Raw genomic sequence first — 22,621 nt, forward strand, 5'->3', positions numbered from 1 at the left:
AATGTTACCTTATTTTGTTTGATATAATGATTTTGTTGTTCGAGATTTTGTTGATTTAATAACTTATTTTAAAAAATGCCCAAAACTCATGGGTATATAATAGAGTCGTCACAAAATGGAATTGAGATTGGTTTAGTGTGTATGTTAGAGATAAATGTGTAAAAAATATCCTTGAATTTAACAGTTCTTTAATGGAATGGGGTGAAGTGAGACCAAAATAGTTGAAAATGTTAGTTTCAGGGAGCAAAATGAAACAAAACTAATTTCAAGGATCATTTCAACTAATAAGCCAACAATTTATAAGGTATACAAATTTTTGGTTTCTCTCACTAGTCTCTTGTAATCTAAAGCAAAATTTTATATAACAATACAATATGAATACATTCACCACACACCATGATATTTGGTATAATAATACAATATTACATGTAAATCTTTATGTACATAACATTACATGTTAAACTAAAATATTATGATAACGATAAAACCGTATCACGTAAGTTACTATTGGGACAACGTATCCTTATTCATCTTGCGGGTGGGTAAACGTCACTCTCAACCCTCAGCGGGTATTATACGTTTTTTCAACGACAGAACTGACCGGGAACGGGAAGGTGCCTCCGCCGCCCGCCCAATCCAAAAGCACTCAACTCAGCCAAACGCAAACGTACAATTTTTCCACCAAGTCCACTTTAATATTCCCACCCCTCGAAACAAACACTTAATTTTAATTAATTATTTCTAAAAACTACAAAAATTCCTTGCTTTTGTCGTTACGATTTCTTTTTCATATTTTCATATTTGATATTTTCTTTACTTTTCCTTCGTCTCTTTCACCAACCCTCCAGAGAGAGAGAGAGAGAGGATAGAGAAAGAGAGGAGAGAGAGAGAGAGAGAGAGAGAGAGCTGCTCCTGACACTAAACAGATGTCTAATTTGGACTTTTACTCAAGCATTTCCCAGTTGCCACCTCCTCCCTCGTAGTCAGCACCCCCTCTCTACTTTTGTCTCTCCGTCTCTCTCTAAATTCTGAAACGCAGAGAGAGAAAGCAGAAAACGAAGAGGAAAACCGGACTCTGTACGGTTGCGAGCTGCTAGGGTTTGAACATTGCATCGGAGATGGGGACCGGACGGAGGCAGTTGAAGATTATGCTATGGAAGAATTGGCTTCTCAAAGTTCGTCACCCTTTCGTCACCTGCGCTGAGGTCTCTCTCTCCCTCCGCATTCCGTCTACTTTTTGTTTCAGTTTTTGAATTTGTTGTAGTTTTGATCTTGATTTATTTGCTAATGTTTCCAGTCTTGATTTTTCTTCTATGCTTTTACGTGATCATCAGAAATTGGGAGTTCTTTTTGTCTGTTTTTGTTTGATTTTAGTGTGTAATTCGGTCAGGAATTCGTAAAATTTTAATAATCGCTCAGCAGTTATAGCCCCATTTGTTCTGTAATTCATTTCAATTTTTGTAATTTTTGTTTTGGGTGACATTTGTTTTCCTATTTTTAGGATAATTTCTAAATTAGAGTTGTGGAGAAAAGCTCGAGTTATCCGACCGACGACTTTAAAAGAACTACATCTTAGAACGATTATATGTAATGTTCCGTAGAAATAGAAGAGTAGGTAGGCGGTGAAATTCAAGGGTCAAGTGATTCCAGAGAGTGAAATTCTCTCTATCAGATCAATCATGAGGGTTGAGAAATTCAAGATGATGCGGTTCATAAAATGAGAGTGAATGAGTACTCTAAGAAGTTCATGTACTTATAGGCACTGCTACGTTTGGACGAAATGATATACGAATGTAGCATATGCGAACATATTTACAAAAGCTTTGCATCGATATCTACTAAGAACCTATCCAACTGATCAAGATGCACAATTAGAATCACATCCATACTATTTTATGCCTTTTGGAAAATATAATTTTTTTTGTTGTTTTATGTGGTTGTTTTGTAAATGCCAGATCATGAATCAGTAACTGCATCCCGTCTAGATAGCTAAATTGTGGAGTGTGCATATTCATTGGATACTTTTAGGATAGAAGGGTAAATTTTACAGAAGAACTGATAGACACTATGCCATATGGAACCAGAATGCTGGACAAGATGTGAGCATGTTGTATTGGATGTATGGGAAGACATGAAAGGATAGGATTTGAAATGAATTTAGAAGGTTAATTAGCACATATTCCGGGTTGTCTGTGTTCATCAAAGTTCAATGGATGCACCATTTAGCAGAGTGACTTAATGAGCAGAGAGGCTAGTGCTAGGGGAAAAGGAAGACAAGAAAGAACATGGGTAGTGGTAATTAAGAATGATAAGGTAGAGTGTGACTTAAAAAAATATAGCGTAAGGTTGGAGAACTAGGATTCATGTACTATTTGACCTCAAATAGTTGGGATCAAGCTATGTTGTAGTAAGTTGTTGTCATCGAATTTTTTTTGTTTACTTTATTCTTCTATGCTTCCTTAATTTTAATTTCAAAACTAAATGATGAAAATCTACCATTTTCCTTCTGAGTTTTGGTTACAAAGTGGCAGTTTTTCTGGCTGTGTTATCATGATTGTTCCAACTAGAATAATTTTTCTGCTTATATATCTCATTTCTTAATTTTTTTTGGATAAAATTTGTGTATAACAGTTGATAAAATCTATCTAAAAATTTCTAATGATTTTCTGCCAGATATTACTTCCTACAGTGGTGATGTTGTTGTTAATAGCTGTGAGGATGCATGTTGATACACAGATTCATCCAGCGCAGCCGTAAGTGTTGACAAACTTTGGCTAATTCTTGTATTGTGTTTATGTTTGTAGTGTCCATGCATGCATGTCGTGTGTGTGCTGCATGCAGTTATGTGCTTGTTACCTGATTTAGTACTATGTATATTTTAAGGGATGTTTTACTTTGAGCAATACTCTCTCAAAAACCTATATGGATGTTTCACAAAATTTCTTATTTTGTTAGAAGTATTACTGCTAAGTTTTACAATGCTTAACCAGGTATATCCGGAATGGGATGTTTGTGGAAGTGGGCAAAGGAATGTCACCTAATTTTGAACAAGTATTGGAATTACTGTTGAATAAGGAAGAGTTTCTGGCTTTTGCACCAGATACGGAAGAAACAAGGTCAATGATTAACATAATGTCGGTTAAATTTCCCCTCTTGAAGGTAACAATTTTTAACATTCTTTTGCATGCTACTTCCAGATTTTGTAATGTGTGAATGTGTTTCTGTGCTAATGTTTAATTGGATGCATTATTTTCTTTAATGCATCCAATTTTTTACACCTCTTCTCTATTTCACAATTTATTTTCAAAATATTGACATTGAATTCTTTGCCTTGTATGAATTTTATTTTACAACTCTAGATAGATTGGATATTATTGGTTCAGACTTTATTTTACCCACAGTTAAGTATCAACGCTATACTGATTTCAATCAAGCAAAATAATATTGCTAAACAAACATCTTGGGTACTATACCATCCTGCTCTAGTTTTTAAAATGGTGTTTTCATGTAGAGGAATGCTTCATCTTCAGAAAAATAATTTTGGGGCTAATATGACATATGGTTCTTTTTTTTTGTTTTTTTGTTTTTTGATAAAGAACGATTGTATTAAGATCAAAGGTAACAGGTAAAGAGGTTGGTCAAGAAGATCAAACCAAAACAGAAAACAAAATACTGTTGACATATGGTTCATTCATCAACAAACTAATGCAGGCAATTCTTGATTATGTTTTATCTCAAATTCTAAATCATAGCATTGGTTCAGACACACTGGAAACTACTTGGACACACATGATGGTGAAAACTAGGTTTTCTGTCACAACTCACAAGTGCATTATATATTCTTATTAGTAGTTTCCAATGATTGATCCACTGTTAAATAGTTGTGAATTCTACTGTTTTTCATTTGTTAGAAGAATCTCATTTTCTTCCACTTTTTAACTGTACATTTAAATGTAAAATTCTGGCTTTTTATTGCCATATAGCTTTCTTGGTCATTTTAAGTGAGGCCTTTGCATAGATTTAGTGTTCTTATATCAAATAGAGAAATGAAATAACAGCTTTTACAATGTGTCCTCCTTTAATTTCCTTGGCAAAGTTTTCATGGCTCAAGTTAATTAACGCACATTTCATACAGCGTGTTTCTAGAGTTTACAAAGATGAACAGGAGCTGGAAACCTACATACGCTCAGATCTCTATGGTACCTGCAATCAAATCTTGTAAGTCATACTTTTGTATCACAGTACAGATGAAATTTTCTTAAAATGTTCTGTTATAATTGGGACTGACGGACTATAAAAGACTAGTGAAGAACTACAAATTTCAAAAATTATTTTTTTGCTTACTTTCTAGTCCGGCTCAAATGTTTCCTTCTTAATCTCTTACATATTTTGGTCACTTGGACTGCATGACTGTAGCTTTTCCTGCATGCTTGATTGATGTGAATAAGCTTTCATTCTTGTAGATATTGTTACTAACTTGGTGCATTATAGTTTTCCTCTTCTGAATTTGCTTTTGGTTTCCTGGATATGATGCACACATCTTCATGGATTTAGATGTGAGGTCTATCATACATGCTTGATTTTGAAATGATTTATATGATGCACAAATTAAATCCTGTTATGGTATTCTTTTTTGTGCACCAATATCCCCCTTAAAAGGACCTAGCCATCTGACTTATGCTTATAGTTTGAAACATCTTTTATTGCTGTACTGTTTCGCTTAATTGCTGACCATTATTAGCTGGATGGCTTTTTGGTTTAATGAATTCGGCCTGTTTGTTCTATGAGAATTGCATTATTGAATTTGGCTGTGTGAGTAAATTCCACTCTTTGTTTAGGAATTGCTCGAATCCAAAAATCAAGGGAGCAGTTGTATTTCATGATCAAGGTCCTCAATCATTTGATTATAGCATACGTCTTAATCACACATGGGCTTTCTCGGGATTTCCTGATGTCAAATCCATCATGGACACGAATGGCCCCTACCTGAATGACTTGGAACTTGGTGTAAATGCTGTTCCGACCATGCAATACAGCGCTAGTGGATTTTTAACTGTAATGTTGCTTCATTCATTGTTCAGTTATTGATTTTTGTTTTCTTAATTTCACTGGTTCCTTTAGTTGTTAAATGGAGCTTCTTCCTAACTATATGTCAGTAGCAGGCTTTTAATGTTCTACAAAACTTTTTGTAAATCAAAATATACGAAGAAGCTCGTTTACAAGTTTAACGATTATTATTCAATGATAGTTGCATCTTCTAAATTTCTTCCATAATAAATATGTTTACTATTTTTCTTCACAACTTATTTTCCGATTCAGCTTTGAGGAATCCCTTTTCTTCAATTAAATTATTGGTGAAACTGCATCAACTGTATTTGTGAAAAAACCGCATCCATTTTTCTAATGCCTTTGTACAACTGCAGCTCCAGCAAGTACTGGATTCATTTATTATTTTTGCGGCCCAACAATCTGACACCAAAGATATAGAACTTCCTTCATCGCTGTCATTTGGTGAACCTTCCTTTCTAAACGTTCCATGGATGCATTACAGCCCATCAAACATTCGAATAGTCCCATTTCCAACTCGTGAATACACTGATGATGAGTTCCAGTCCATCATAAAAAGTGTGATGGGTGTATTGTACGTATAGCTTGAGTTTTGTATATCTACATTTCTTTTATAATTTTGTATTATCTGTGTTGGGACTTGGGAGTCAATATTTGTTAGCTCAGATGTTCTGACAAGCTCTATTTGGTTGATCTGGAACTTGGATGATCAGGTATCTTCTGGGATTCCTCTACCCAATTTCTCGGCTGATCAGCTATTCGGTGTTTGAGAAGGTTTGGTAACTGTTATTATAACTTTAATTGGTACAAAGTTGATGATTTTCTTAGTCACCATATTGTTTCCATTTATTTATATATTCTACCTTTGTTAATGTATTGGGCCAGTGTCGTTTTTCATCCTCTATGTTGATTTGTATGTTTTGGATTGAAATCTTTGGACTGCAACCCTTTTTTGTCGTTGCAATGTTTCAGGAACAGAAGATAAAAGAAGGTCTTTATATGATGGGTCTAAAAGACGGGATATTCCATCTCTCATGGTTCATTACATATGCTTTGCAGGTTGGTTCTCTGTTCTTTTGTATTTTTGTTGAATTTCCACTTTGCATGCTCTTTGCATTTGTAGTAGAATTTTTTAATGCACTTCAATTTCGAACTTTCAGTTCTTTGGCTTTTCATAGAAATCTAACTATTTTTGCATGGCTCTACTATTTGCCGTGTCACACAATGATAGGGTCTTAGCATTGATCAATTTACAAGGCAAGGAAGTGTGTCCTTAGATTGCTTAAGCACATAGTGTTAATGTAGCATATCAGTAGTGGGTTGGGTTAGATCGTGAATATAATTAGGTACACTAGACCAGAAGATGGAGAAATTAGGATTACTTTTTTTTCTTCTCAACTTTGAGCCCATTTGCGGGCTCTAAGGATTGGGAAACTGCATTCGATGGTCAACTATAAGTTATATTCCTTCCTTAATCTAGTTTAAGTTCCATTGGCGAAAGAGTAAAATAAAAGAACTTTGGACTTTCCACTGCTTTCTGATTGTTTGATTTCTTCTGCAGTTCGCTATTTCTTCTGCAATCATTACAGTCTCCACTATGGATAACCTTTTCAAATATAGTGATAAGTCAGTTGTGTTCATTTACTTCTTCTTCTTCGGACTGAGCGCGATTATGCTGTCATTTTTAATCTCGACATGCTTCACACGAGCAAAGACAGCTGTTGCTGTTGGGACGCTTGCTTTTCTGGGTGCTTTTTTCCCTTACTACTCTGTCAATGATGAGGCTGTCCCTATGTAAGTACTGAGCTTTGTACATTTCTGTGGTGCCTCTCTCTCCTTCCCCTTCCCCCTCCCCCTTCTTAATGGTCTGCAAATCCTGTAGTGCAGATGGGTTTCATATACATTTTCTCTTTCAGGATATTAAAGGTTGTTGCTTCTCTGCTTTCGCCCACGGCATTTGCTCTAGGGTCAATTAACTTTGCTGATTATGAGCGTGCTCATGTTGGCCTTCGTTGGAGCAACATATGGCGGGTAGGTTGTGTATTTGTGTCATTTCCTACCAAAATTATTTTAACCTCTATCAATGTGTTCTAATTTTGAGTACTATTATCGTTGTAGGCATCGTCTGAAGTGAATTTTCTGGTCTGTCTACTGATGATGTTGCTTGATGCATTGCTCTACTGTTTAATTGGTCTTTATCTGGACAAGGTATATATTTTGGAATCCCATATTTTACTAGAGTTTCCTAAATATTCAAACAGATGGATCTATAACATGTCAATATGCCTTATAGGCTAGAAATGTGGATGTGATCAGCTTCTAGAATATTTTATTGTTCAAGGAAGTTAAAAATAGGGAAAAAACTACCAACATTGTGATCTAATATTGGCTTCATCTGGAGAACGAGGTTAAATCACCCTTGTTAGTTTTAAAAATAGATCGTTGTTCCATTCCTTGATAGCTTAATCTTTTGAGAATCCACTGGTTGTCTAAGAATCTTGAACCACCAAATGTCCATTAGTTATTAATTTTCAACGTATTATGTTCAATTATATTTTAGATGGTAAAGATTGAATGTAAACTGTAGAATCCTCTTGAATTCAAAATTTGCTTATGTGATCAGGTCCTTCCGAGGGAGAATGGAATTAGATATCCATGGAACTTCATTTTTCAGAAGTGCTTCTGGAAAAATTCAAGCATTAAGGAACTTCATAATCGCAATTCCAGTCTAGAAGTTAATAGCCATGACAAGGACTGCAAGAAGGCAAGTATTTCTGGGAAAGATAATGCCAGAGCATCTGTGGAAGCGATAACCTTTGACATGAAACAACAAGAGCTTGACCATAGGTAGGTCTGTTTAATTTTTGAATTCTTGGGAATTTATTTTTTGACAAATTCATTATTCTGTTCTTTACGTTTTGTTGTTTACTTGTAGATGCATCCAAATAAGAAATCTGCATAAGGTTTATGCCAGTAAAAAGGGGAAATGCTGTGCTGTTAACTCATTAGAGCTCACCATGTATGAAAATCAGATTCTTGCTCTTCTGGGTGAGTGTTTTCAATATGCTACTTACCATTATATTGACATTTTAGGTCTATCCATGCAATCTGGGTGTGCACAAACATATTAAGCAGAAGCTGTGGTACATACCAATTACCAAATGAGACATAAATAGTCATTTCATAACTGTCATTGACTAGAAAATGAAAACAAATAAATAGAGTTTTATAGTCCTTGATGCATCATTTTGTTTGTATTGATTTCAAATTTTGTCAATGAAAGGACACAACGGGGCTGGTAAAAGCACAACGATATCAATGCTTGTTGGCCTTCTTCGCCCTACTTCAGGGGATGCTTTGGTTTTCGGGAAGAATATTGTTACAGACATGGTAATCTTTCTTTAACAAGCATCACTAAAGCATTAAGCAGTGGTAAAATAAGGGATTAAAGTTCTGAGGTGTCCTCATTCTTACTCAACCCTAATTGACTCTCGTACAACATGATTGAAGAAGATTACTGTCTCTGTGATAAGAATATGACATGAGAAGCTGGCCGATCATTAGCCAACACGTTGTAGGGTTCAGGCCAGGAGGAGGCTGTTGGGCCTTGTAGTGTTTGCACATTAAATGTCCACTTTGGAAGACTATTGGATATCCATTTTTTTCAGAAAAGAGGACGACATTGACTCTTTTCAATCCCCAAAGAAACACAAGCCAAACTTGAAATCTTTTAACTATTTGATTATTGTCATAGATTCATAAATCATTTCACTAATATTTGGATACACTCCGTTCTTTATTTTCCTTGATCTATTAATTGATTCCATAGTTTCCAGTTTAGCTAATCTTTTGCAAGGATGATCCATCAGTGGGATGTAAAAACTGGACAGTTTGGTCCACTTTGAAGTATCTTCCTGTATATATGTCTATGTGATACCAAAGGCTTTCTTTTATATCTTTCTTATCAAACACCTTCTGCTTGCTTTTGTTAATAGTTGGGAACAGTTCAAAGGTGTGTGATATTTTATGTTTAATATGAATGTGTAGGATGAGATACGAAAGGAATTGGGGGTGTGTCCTCAAAATGATATCCTTTTTCCAGAATTGACAGTAAGTGAGAAGCATGCTCCGTTGTCCATTTTTGAATCTGATAATTCCTTTGAAGCTACTAGCAAGATTATGCTTTATCTTCTACATGCTAAAAAAATTTGCTGTAAGATATCTTATGGGTACTTTAATGTATTTTATGTGAAGTAGGTGGAGTTCATCAAATGATTAGATGCTTAAGAACTCTAACTCAATCTCCCAACCATTTGATTTTGTTTCATAAGGAAAAAGTAACCATCTCCAAGTAGTTATATTGTATTTATTGGATGCTGATTGTTGCAAAAAATGGTTTTCCGGGTGCTTAGAGAATCAGTTCGTGTTGTAATTATGTTTTGATGAGTAAATCAAAATATTAAGTCGTGAACAACAAAACTCTATAAGCTACCTAAATTTCACACTAGGGGTAAAAAGATCAGATTTCTAGCCAAAAAAAAAATCTGACAAGGAAGACTTCCTTATTTCTACAGTGACCGAGGCTGCAGGGGCTGACCAAAAATTAACTTGATCCTATAGTTCATCCACAACCCTGAATAATCCAAAAGAATCTATCTATCTCATCTCATTTTTATGACCCTCAAACTGCATCACCCTGCAACCGAAAGAATATGGGGTTGATACTGATAATTTATTGACGCTTCTTTTAATTTTCATATCATATTTCTTTCAGTTGATGCTTTTGATTAATAATGATATTTTGTGATACATAGAAACACACACATGCAGTGATATCTGATTTTAATATTTTGTCCAGGTGAGGGAACATTTGGAAATATTTGCTATACTGAAAGGTGTGCAGCAAGATCTTCTGAATGGCGCTGTTGTTGATATGGTTGATCAAGTAAGTTATTATTGCAGAGCTGTGTTCTTTCATGGTTCTGCTTGCTAGTCTGAGCTACTGGTTCTTCTTGCCACTGAAGCATCACATACAGCACAGTATCTTATGTTTATACATTCTGATTCCAGAATCTTAGGCCCTGTTTGGTATCCTTCTGGGATCCAATTTCTTTGTTTTTGAAGTTTCATGTGCAACAAACATCTGTTTTTTCTTACTATTTGAGTTTACATGTTTATCCTGTGACAGAAGTCACAGTACTAAATTTTTGGTCCCAGTATTTTCAGAATATTTGATTTTATCAATGCCATTATAATGCCATGCTACCTTTATTTTATTGTTCTATAACATTCTTATGGGGACAATTTTTTGTTTCATAATCAATTTAAGAGATTTGTTTTATCGTATGTGATTATATCAGGTAGGTTTGGCTGATAAAATGAACTCTGCTGTGAGGGCTCTATCTGGAGGCATGAAGAGGAAGTTGTCTCTTGGAATTGCACTGATAGGAAACAGTAAGGTGGTGCAAAATTTCAATGGCACTATCTTGTTACTTTCCCATGTTGGAATGAATCGGAAAGTTTTATTGTTTCCATTTTCAGGTTATAATTTTGGATGAACCTACTAGTGGAATGGATCCATACTCCATGCGCTTGACATGGCAGCTAATAAAAAAAATCAGAAAGGGAAGGATAGTGTTACTGACAACGCACTCAATGGATGAAGCTGAAGTACTTGGAGATCGTATAGCCATCATGGCTAATGGTTCCTTGAAATGTTGCGGAAGGTTTCACTCGTTCAAACACAGCCTATAGTGTTAGAGTTTGTTATTGAGTTATTTTTTTGACTTAGTTCTTATCTGAATCCTTGTTCTGATCAAGTTACATATTCTCTGTGAGTTAAGAAGCATGGTTTTGGTATTGGGTTGAAATGTGCCTTTTTAATATTTGGGATATGTATTCTGTCCGCTTAAAAGCTCGACTATATGTACGTATAGAACTCACTATCTGGAATGTTCCTCTGTACTTCACCCATGCATAAAAAATTTAATGCATATTGCTGTGAATATGCTATACAATTTTCTCATGTTGAATTCTCATTTTTCACAGTTCCCTTTTCTTGAAGCGTCAGTATGGGGTTGGTTATACTTTAACCTTGGTGAAAGTAATGCCTCTATTTCTGTTCATCTTTTGCTGGATTCTGTTGATTGGTATCTCTTATCATTGCACCACTCTAAAATGCTATGCGTTGTTATTCTTTTTTATGTCAGTCGACACCTACTGCCTGTGTAGCTTCTGACATTGTTTACCGCCATATCCCATCAGCAACATGTGTGAGCGAGGTACTCATCGCATCTATGACTCAAGCATTCATGCTGATTTAATAAAAGTACTTGACATGCTATTAAATCAGTGATCATTTACAATAATGTCTGTGTAGCTTTACTATTTCTTTATTGACAAAAAATAGTTTTCTTACTTTTGATTGTTCCCCTGCCCTTGGTTGGGAGGGAGGGCAACTGATATAGGTGTTTACTTCATTATAGTTCATTAGTTAACAAATTATTATGCATATCTAAACTGCTAATGGTACTGTAAGTTATATGTGGGGTTTTGTATCCTGTGCAGGTAGGAACGGAGATTTCCTTTAAGCTTCCTTTGGCATCCGCATCATCCTTTGAATGTATGTTTAGGGAAATTGAGAATTGCATGAACCGATCTACGTCAAACTCAGAAACAAGTTCTGGCGAGGAGAAGGACTATTTGGGCATTGAAAGTTATGGAATATCTGTAACAACTTTGGAGGAGGTATTCTTGAGGGTTGCAGGATGCGACTATGCTGAAGCTGCTAGTTTTGAACGGAAGACTGGTCAACGGTGTCTTGATTCTTTGATTTCTCAGTCTTCTCATGATTCTGCTCCCAAAAAGATCTCTGAGTCAAAAAAATCCTTTGGATATTATAAAGAGATTCTTGGGTTCTTATTTAGAATAGTGGGAAGAGCCTGTGGTTTGGTTGTCGCTACAGTTTTAAGTTTCTTAAACTTTGTTGGTGGTCATTGCTGTAGCTGTTGTTTCATTTCGAGGTCAACTTTTTGGCGACATTCTAAAGCATTGCTCACAAAGAGGGCGATATCTGCTCGCAGAGACCGGAAAACAATTGTTTTCCAGCTTGTTATACCTGCAGTTTTCTTATTTTTTGGTCTTCTGTTTCTCAAGCTCAAGCCACATCCTGATCAGCAGTCTGTTACATTTACAACTTCATATTTTAATCCACTATTGCGAGGTGGTGGTGGTGGTGGTCCAATCCCTTTTAATCTGTCCTTGCCTATTGCAAAGGAGGTTTGTCAATCACTTTGACTTTCATTGATCCTTTTTTTTTATTATGCTCATTTTGTACCCTACAGAGTTATGGGGGTACCCCTGTCAAATGTTTTCTCATAGCTTGCAAAACCAATGGTCATTTCTGCTTAAAAGCTATTGTTTGTGCAGGTTGCACAGTATGTTAAAGGGGGTTGGATACAAGAATTCAGACCTAGTGCATATAGATTCCCTAATTCAGATAAGATATTGGATGATGCAGTTGAGGCAGCGGGACCAACCCTGGGACCTGTTTTACTTTCAATGAGCGAATTTTTAATGTCTAGCTTTAACGAATCTTACCAGTCAAGGTGTGTTGAACTGAATTTAAAGTTTTTCCTTCTCACAAATTTATTGCATTCCCCTACCATACCTCCCCTCTTCCCCTTTTTATAGGTCTCTTGAAAATGAGGTTTTCACGAGTCTCCCCTATACTAATTTTTTCTCTAAATTATGTGTCTAATGTAATATGTTTAGAATAAGTACCCTTTACCCTACACAAGAAGCTTGCATCTGTAAGAAAGCATAATATTTGTTCTGGAACTCAATCTAGTGTAGATGAGATATATAGAGCAGAATAGGTGGGCCCTGTGATGGTATAGATATATTTCATCTACCCATCAATCTTGTTAGCATTGCAAGTTGATTGAGGTAGATATTTGGTCATTTATCAAAGATGGGACACAAAATTGTGAAATTAATAGTGCAAGTCATGATCCTTTCGGCTACGCATGTTGGTTTCATTAGCAAATTAGCAATCCTATAATTTCACAAGTTTTGCACATGTTCTCTTCAACTGTAAGTTCCATCTACATTTTTCCACAACAATAATGCTGAATGAATGATTTCTTGTGACAAAATCAGTAGCTGAATTTCTAGTTGACTATAATGAGCTTGGAAATTCTTATTTACGGTCTTTTGCTTCACTGTAATGTGTGCATGATGTAGGTATGGGGCAATTTTGATGGATGATCAGAATGATGATGGAAGTTTAGGGTACACTGTGCTACACAACAGTTCCTGTCAGCATGCTGCCCCAACCTTTATCAATTTAATGAATGCTGCAATTCTTAGGCTTGCTGCTCGTAATAAGAATATGACAATCCAAACGCGTAATCACCCTCTGCCAATGACAAATAGCCAACATCTGCAACGTCATGTATGTTATTTCCATTCAGTAATATTCTTAAGATTTTGTTTTCAAGTTCACCCTTTAAGCACTAAGAAAGTCATTCTCACTCTAGAAATATATATATATATTTTTTTTGGCTTCAGTGTTGATTGAATAACTACTTTAATTTTCATTTTGTAACATTCGGAATAAGTGAGACTTATTTGTGTAATGGAATGTTCAAATTCTCAAAGTTGCTCCTCCTGTCCTTTGTCATAACCAATTTATTTAAGTATGGTGATGCCAGGATTGTTTTCTTCAACTATATGTTATGATTTTGTAGTTTGAATTATGTAACACTGATTGGATTTTCCAATGTTAAATATGGGAAACGTAAACTGTTCAATTTTGTGGCCATTAATGGTGCAGTTGTGGTTTTAAACCTCTTCATTCTTTAGATAGGGTTCAATTCAATTACAGATGGGAGGATCTGTGAATTTTCACATTTACCTGTGTTCATTTTGCAGGATTTGGATGCATTCTCAGCTGCAGTTATTGTTAGTATTGCATTTTCATTCATTCCTGCATCATTTGCCGTTCCTATTGTGAAGGTAATGTGACATACCTTCAACAGTCCACTTCGAATGTGTTTGCTTCATAATTGAGTGATTTACTGTACTATTTAATGCTAGTCGTTAGGACATGGTTAATTGAAGTTACAGCTGTAAGTGAAGATGCCTTAGTATTTACTCCATATTAGTGTTGGCAGGCGTTTAATTGTATATGTAGCGGAAGCGGTAAAAGATAATCCAAATTTCTCCAAGAGAATTCTAGGAATGCAGAGTAGAACTCTAGTTAGGGATACCAATGAAGAGTCTCTTCATAGACGTATTGAATTCATACATATTGAATGCCTTCACCAGGCTACAAAGGGTCTTATTTATAATCTTAATCCACTAGATACATTTATGATGGATTAAGACTATTTGTGCATTTAGGCCAAGCAATAAATGCACATTATGAAGATAAATTGTACCAGCAGATACAATGTACATCACAAAGCAATGACCCTTCATGTACTACATCATTCTAGTACAAGAAAGTAACTTTTTATTGATGACAACTACAATGACCTTGACCACTACAATGACATAAGGGCTATAATAAAGAAACAACCACAACCAACTCCCAGACAGCACTATGCCTACTTGTAGCAAGCAACTGCTAACCTGGCTTCAACTGAAATAGATTCCAATATTGATGACAAAAACTTTATGTCAATTAAACTACGTACCTACCTAAGAGTTGTTCAATGTAAATTTGTATGTTCTATACTGCTCTGAGTATTTCCTTACCCCGGAAAGTTTTTTTGGTTGACTGATGCAGGAGCGTGAAGTAAAAGCCAAACACCAACAACTGATTAGTGGGGTATGTTTCTGTTGGTTAAATAACCATTCGCTTGTACGTTCGTTACTGACTCATAAGATTAACCAAATTGTTTTATATTCATCCTCAGGTTTCTATTCTTTCATATTGGGCTTCTACTTTCATATGGGACTTCATCAGCTTCCTTTTTCCTTCATCGTTTGCAATAATTCTTTTTTACATCTTTGGTATGTCTTTGAACTTGTAGTTCTTCACACTTTATTCTTGTACGAATTTGAACTTCCAACTTCAGTTCATCACTGATATTTTTTGTAAAATAGAATGTCGTCATTTCTTGTGTTAAAATCTGAAAATTGGCAGCATTCAAAATGTTTATTCACAATTTTGTTTGTTTGTTTAGTGTCTGCTGAATAAGAGATTGTTTTGATACAGGATAATATAACATAACATAATCTACACGAACAGAAGACACCAATTAAGGGCATTAAGCTCCATGCTTATTCTATATTTTCTTGAGTTCCATCAAACATTGGTTATATCTTCAGGTTTACTTATTTTACGAGAAAACTTTATATAGGTCTGGAGCAGTTCATTGGAAGCGGATATTTATTGTCAACAGTTGTCATGTTTTTAGCATATGGATTGGCAATTGCATCATCCACATATTGCCTTACATTTTTCTTCTCTGACCACAGTATGGCTCAGGTGGTGTATTTTCCATGTGTCATTCTCTTATTCTCACATTCAGACATTAAGCTTGCAACTTTTGGTTATTAACGTTGTACTTATATGCTTATTCATATCCAGAATGTGGTTCTCTTGGTCCACTTCTTTACGGGACTCATTCTTATGGTTATCTCATTCATCATGGGGCTTATAAAGACAACAGCAAGTGCAAATTCTTTTCTTAAGGTTGTATTCCTAAACACATGTAACTTACCTTTTATTGGTATTCTTCTTAATGCTACTGCTTTTATTACTTTAATACTTTGATTTACACTTACCACGTCTAACTTTCTTGTGAAGTTTTGGGTTTTGTGGAAAACATATGCATATATATAATGAACACTCTGCAGGAAGATTAGCTAGTCCTTTTAAAATTTACTTCAAAATGTTGATTCATTTGGAAAAGTAGGACTAATTGAAATGTTGTACTTGATCTTACTATTGTTTCCAAATTATTCTGTTTTAATTCGTAAAAGCATTTTATTGGTGTGAACCATCTAATATTTTAGGAGCAATGAGTCTAGAATTGTTTATCAACTGATGAGGGATATTCTAGAAATTTGAGCTTGCCTCTTACTAAATGTCGTGATTCAATATAGAAAACTGGGTACTGATGTCGTGTCGATACAATCTTATCTTCCTAACATTTAGATCTATGCTTCCAGAACTTTTTCAGATTATCTCCAGGGTTTTGCTTTGCTGATGGACTTGCGTCACTGGCTCTTCTCCGGCAAGATATGAAAGATAAATCCAGCAATCAGGCCCTTGATTGGAACGTTACTGGTGGCTCAATTTTTTATCTTGGTATTGAGGTATGTATCTTGGCCTTGTGCGGGAAACTCTTCAGCAACTGTCTGCCGGAAAAGTAATATTTCTTGAGAAGTGGACGTTTCAGTAGATATATAATGGTAACAAGGAATAACAATAAATAGAGTTTTGGTTTGCTCAAGTGTTCTTCTATATAGAACCATTCCAATATTTACATGTCAGCAAGATGAAACCCTACACTTGAAACTTTGCAGAGTCACATTGTTTTCCATTATGTCAAAATGTAAGCTGTAAATGGATGTGCCTTGTGGAATGACCAAACAAAGAAATTGAAGCAACACATGTTGTTTATGTATAAGATTATGTTACACTATCCTAACAGCTTAAGCCATTGGGATATGATGGTAATCAAACCTATAATCAGACATCCGGGTCCTAGACATCCTGGATTTGGAGCCTCCCACTACAATCTATATGAAAGTAGGAGATCTTGGGTATACATTCTTGTGGTTGCAGCCTTCTGTACAAATTGAACTCTACTTTTTAATTTTTGTAACTTATTAATTTCTTACTATTTCGATAGAAAGTTGTACAAGGTTGCTGAGTACCTTTAGCATGTGCTGATTCAAATTTCTCACTTGTGGCAGAGCGTTTGTTACTTCCTTTTGACACTTGGGCTTGAACTCTTACTTTCTAACAAGTGGACACTAGCCACACTGAAGGAATGTTGGAACAAAATTAGAAGCATCGAACATGGGACCCCAAGTTATCTAGAACCCCTTCTGAAGAGTTCCTCAGATGTTACTCTTGACCTTGATGAAGATATCGATGTAAAGAGAGAGAGAACTAGGGTGCTTTCAGGTTCCATTGACAATGCCATAATTTATTTGCGGAATCTTTGGAAGGTATTTTTATATATGCTTTAAATGATATTGGTGGTTCTTGGAATTTGATAGTGATGATTTACAACCTTGATGGTATAAGCAATATTTGTAAAATTTCAGGTGTTTCCAGGAGGAAAGCATCATAGTGCAAAAATCGCGGTACATTCATTGACTTTCTCAGTTCAGGAAGGAGAGTGTTTTGGTTTTTTAGGAACAAATGGAGCTGGAAAGACCACAACTCTGTCAATGCTGACTGGTATGTAACCACTGGACACCAGAATATCAGATAATTACTCTTCTGTTGAAACATTTAAAATGCATAATATTGCCTACTGATTTGTTAATTGTTATTTATACTCATTTTTTGTGTCATAAATTTGTAATTAGTGTTTAGTTTTCAACCAAAGCTGAGGGAACCATGTCTTGAGGGAAATAATTTCTGCACACCCTTTTTTATTTTTCTTTGCACCCGTCCTTTTATGTCCCTTGATTCTTCTTTGCTTTATTTGATCCAATGACTAAGGATAAACATGGGTGTGCATGGGGAGAAAAAGGGTGTGTGGAATCATCTCCCTGAATATATTATCTTAAATCGAGTTCAACTCTTTCCTACCCTTTCAGTGTCTTCTAAGATGAATATCATTATTTATATTGTTTCATCAATGCATCCATAGCTCTCCACATGAACCTGACAATATGTGATTTCTGTCAAACACTAGTAAAAAGGTTTCTCTTTTGCATTGCTTAATATTAATTTTCTGGTCCTGTGTGCTTCTGCATTGTTAATCGGCATATTTCCAATGTTGAATTATTATGTCAATTCCTTCGTTTTGATTGAACAATTTCCGTGCAGGAGAGGAATCTCCAACTGATGGCACTGCTTATATATTTGGAAGGGATATATGCTCTAATCCAAAGGCTGCTCGTCGACATGTATGTGTTAATTTTTCTTCAAATTTGTGCATTAGTGTGCGAGAAATATTAAATTGTGGGATGTCATATTTGTTTGTGCAGTGTGCGGGGTGAGTATATAAATTTATATCCAGGGACTTTTTTTTTTTCCATTGTCTTCATTTATGGTAAATCCTAGCGAACGTTTCTCACTTTGTATTCAATTTCAGATTGGATTTTGCCCACAGTTTGATGCTTTGTTGGAATTCTTAACTGTTAAAGAGCATCTTGAGCTTTATGCCACAATAAAAGGAGTACCAGATCACCGGTTGGATGATGTATGTATATCTGAAGTTCATAGAACCTTTTTGTTTTGGTTAGGAGTTCATAGAACAAAATTTTTGTTTAGCACCTGTCTTTAATTCAGATTTATTTTTCCTATTTGCATAGACTTTAATGAATTAGAATTTCACATTCAAGTTGTATCATGCTAAATTCCAAGGCAAATATTTTTCATGTCTAAATATGTGGAATGAATTTGGCATTCTACCGTTGATAGTTTTGAATAATCAATCAATTGGTGGACCCTTAATCCTGAAACTTTTTGGACAGGTTGTAATGGAAAAGTTAATGGAGTTTGACTTGTTAAAGCATGCCAACAAACCATCATTTTCTCTCAGTGGGGGAAACAAGCGTAAATTATCTGTCGCAATTGCGATGATTGGAGATCCTCCTATAGTCATTCTTGATGAACCGTCAACAGGTATACATAATTGTTCTTACTCTAACATCTTGTTAGCCTAGTCCTTAAACAATTTATAGTATAGGACGTTGTGATCAGTATCTTCAAATTTTTTTGTTCCCTGTTTATATGATGAAACTGCCTTCAAATTTGTGGCATAATATTTATGAAGCTACTGAAGATGACTAAAAGGGGATGAGTGAGATTCTTTGTGTGGTTCATATGTGATCTTACTATGGCTGTCACTCATAAGGTAACTGACTAAGAAAATAAATCTCAACCTAACCAACCTTATTGAACGCCAAAGCATCAAGAAGCAATTATCGGAGCCATATGAGGGGGTGATAGCAGGTGGTTCCAACAGCTAGCTAGGGATGTCAAGAGAGAACCAAAACCGTTTCTTTCATTGGAAGTTGATGAAGATTCTCATTGTTGCATTCAAATTACAAAGAACACATTTAAATGTTTCTGCATGAAAGTTGGTATAGGTTGTGCTGCTCAAGGCTTGGAAAATGTCTTTTAACACAACTAATTCATCTTGAATTATGTTTTATGAAATGTAGAGGATACTCCTACTAGGTATGGATTGTGAAGTACATGTATACTAGACTCCCCCCCCCTCCCCCCGGGCCCACGTTGTTTCTACTTAAAATATTGTGTGCACCATATAAAAGTATTTGCTTTTTATTTGGGTAGAGTTAGAATTCTTGCTGACTATTAATTGTACTAGGTATGGATCCAATTGCCAAAAGATTCATGTGGGAAGTGATATCTCGTCTATCAACCAGACGAGGAAAGACAGCAGTAATACTTACTACGCATAGCATGAATGAAGCTCAAGCACTTTGCACTCGTATGGGGATCATGGTACCTACTTACCTTACCACTCTACTTGAAACACTACTCTACTGTTTCTACTGTTGAGATCACTGTATCACCACTATGATGATTTTTTTTAAGGTTGGAGGCCGATTAAGATGCATTGGTAGTCCCCAGCATTTGAAAACTCGATTTGGAAATCATCTTGAGCTAGAGGTATTTCTCTCTTCTTTTCCTTATTTCCCTTCATTGTAGAGTGGGGTGGTTAGAAAAGAATTATAACAGGACATGATATATATGGGCACATTGAAATATTTTAAACTTTGTTGCCTGCTCTTAGGTTAAACCTTTTGAAGTCAGCTCTGTGGACTTACAAAATCTGTGCCGAGTTATTCAAGAATGGCTGTCATCTGTTCCATCCCATCCCAGGAGCTTACTTGATGGCCTTGAAGTATGCATCGGGGCAGATTCCATTCTGGCTGAAAATGCCACAGTGGCAGAGATTAGCTTGTCGCGAGAAATGATAATTATGATTGGACGATGGCTTGGCAATGAAGAAAGAATAAAGACACTAATATCTCCGCTGCCAATTTCTGATGGGGTGATTGGTGAACAGTTAATTGAGCAGTTGGTTCGAGATGGTATGAAGGATACATGCACTTATTAACATCTGTTCGTTTAACTCTGAATTTTTTTGGCTTTCTTACTTGGTTGGAAATTTTGGATGGGCATAGACTGCTGTACAATTTTTGCTCTATTTTCGTGACGGTGTGATGACATGAAGATGTCAGAAAGGTCCCGGGGTTTAGGGCTTAGGGTTAAAATTTATTTCTTTGTTGTTTCTTCTTTGTCTTGCTATATTTTTCCTTACTCATGGATTTTGTGCAGGGGGTATACCATTGCCAATATTTTCTGAGTGGTGGTTGTCCAATGAGAAGTTTTCAGCAATTGATTCATTTGTCCTCACATCATTCCCTGGTGCAATATTCCAGGGTTTTAATGGCTTGAGTGCTAAATACCAGGTACAATTTATCTTATATTAATGTTAAAAATTGTTGTTCTTGTTGATTTCATTTGTGTGGATAATGGAATTTAAAGAAAAAAAAAAAGAATAGATCTTAATCTCTGTTCTGCTGTCTAGTCCATATCCATCAAGCATTCAATGGTTTGAAAGACGTACTTTGGATAATGCAAACTTTCTCATATTCCGGATACTATTAGGTCCATAACATAACACGCTGTCTAAATGCTCAGACTGTGAGCCCGTAACTAACCAATAGGTGGTCCACATAGGAACAAAAATACTGTCTATGAGTGTGCAAGTGCATGTCGGCCACATAAGAATTAGAATAGCTTTCATAGTGGGTCGGTGGAGCCTTTGTTCATTAACACACCATAGTGGTGTCTTCATCTTTAGTTTTCTGAACTTGGTCATGCAATGTTAAATGGTAAAGTCACGACGGAATTGAAAATATTTGGCACTACGTTTTAAAACCATTATTATTTTAGGGTTAGCTTTCTTAGCTTGTTTTCTACTACCCTGTGGTATGGGCTATTCTTGTCAATTGTCTTTTATGAAGTGTACCCAGGTAGTGTCAGTTTGTTGAAATAGTTCTCAAAAATGTCGTCCACAGTTACACATTGCCTACTTTTGTTGGTTTTTTCACCGTTTTCATCTCCAAGAAAAGTTTTGAGAATTTGAGTTTCACAGAGGCATTCTCAAATCTTGAAAATGCAACCTTCAATTTCTTCTTTTGTTTTGCAAAGCGGTCCTCCTGAAAGCCGTTCAATAAAATGCTAGTTGGTTTACTACAGTTTTCAGAAATAAAATGATAGGAGAGGTTGGACCGTAATCCATTCATATTCTCCACCCTTATCCCTGAATTCTTGATTTCTGGTTAGTGTGGGGCAAGGTACGTCTATTTTGAAGTGTTTTAGATGCCCGAGTACCCTTTCCACCTCTCTACTTAACGATGGCCAGTAGGATGAATGTTGATCGGGGATCTCTAGGATTCACCAGTGGCTCTAACAAGATTAATATGCGCGTATGTTAAGTATGGATAGCAACTTGTAATTTGTCTCAACTTTTATTGCAGTTGCCATATGGACAGGGCCTCTCGCTTGCAGATGTCTTTGGGCACCTCGAACGGAACAGGTGAATTTCATCATGTCTTTTCTGTCTGTTAATATTTCCTCGAGCTCAATCTGACCAGTGTTTACATTCTCTCTTTTGCAGAAATCAACTTGGCATTGCGGAATACAGTATTAGCCAGTCCACTCTTGAAACTATATTCAACCATTTTGCGGCTAACTCGTGAGATCCTAACCGTCTATTGAGGCAAATCTAATTTGAACAGTTTGACAGCACTCGGCAAATCACTCAAAGGTTGAGACCATCAGATCAGAGACTGTAAATATCAGAAACGGAATTTGTACATAAGATCGAAATTCGGTGAAACGTAATTTGTTGCGAAATTACAGATTAGAGTTATACCCATTATATCATACTTGACGACATGACTCACAGATGCGAGGAATGCCCAAAGTCGTGCATTCTGTTATTACTTAAAACCCTTACCTAGTAGTCAAGGGGTGACAGCTCCTTTGTGTACATTAGAAAGAGTCAGAAATGCACTACAAAGGTGGTAAAAAGAGGAACCTTTTCTCTCGCCCCCCCTCTCACCCCATATGGACATAATGTGTTATCTCACACCTTCATCAATATATTTCGTGGTCATCAGGATGTGTTCATAAGCGTTCCAGTTTCAGCTTTTTCGGACTCCTTGAATTTTGCTTCGATGGAGTCAAGGGAGCGTAAAACTAAAAATTTTAAGCAAACAACCATTCAAGACCCTATTAACTTTTATGCTGAAGCAACTTGCGCCTTTGTTTGGTGTTGAAGCTTCTTCAGTATTGGTGCTAAAATACACA

General features: G+C 35.9%; 1 protein-coding gene across 1 annotated transcript; it reads left to right on the forward strand.

The window, feature by feature from the left end:
* The first annotated feature begins 602 nt into the window (after positions 1-602).
* Positions 603-22,216, forward strand: ABCA1 (ATP-binding cassette A1). The gene is made up of 40 exons (XM_068486270.2): positions 603-1,205; positions 2,674-2,753; positions 2,991-3,159; positions 4,136-4,218; positions 4,839-5,055; positions 5,424-5,641; positions 5,781-5,841; positions 6,040-6,126; positions 6,629-6,861; positions 6,984-7,098; positions 7,186-7,275; positions 7,691-7,914; positions 8,003-8,115; positions 8,351-8,457; positions 9,115-9,177; positions 9,926-10,012; positions 10,428-10,526; positions 10,609-10,793; positions 11,116-11,170; positions 11,277-11,348; positions 11,635-12,345; positions 12,496-12,674; positions 13,312-13,522; positions 14,002-14,085; positions 14,861-14,902; positions 14,991-15,087; positions 15,438-15,565; positions 15,668-15,772; positions 16,252-16,398; positions 17,002-17,259; positions 17,359-17,494; positions 18,092-18,171; positions 18,360-18,467; positions 18,742-18,892; positions 19,602-19,738; positions 19,832-19,906; positions 20,031-20,331; positions 20,579-20,712; positions 21,787-21,845; positions 21,927-22,216. Exons 1-40 carry the CDS (start codon positions 1,119-1,121, stop codon positions 22,006-22,008), a joined length of 5,670 nt encoding a protein of 1,889 aa, XP_068342371.1. The 5' UTR covers positions 603-1,118; the 3' UTR covers positions 22,009-22,216.
* The last annotated feature ends 405 nt before the right edge of the window (positions 22,217-22,621 follow it).

Source organism: Pyrus communis, chromosome 12 (genome assembly GCF_041283825.1).
Source record: "Pyrus communis isolate YQ-2024b chromosome 12, ASM4128382v1, whole genome shotgun sequence".
Lineage (NCBI taxonomy): Eukaryota > Viridiplantae > Streptophyta > Magnoliopsida > Rosales > Rosaceae > Pyrus > Pyrus communis.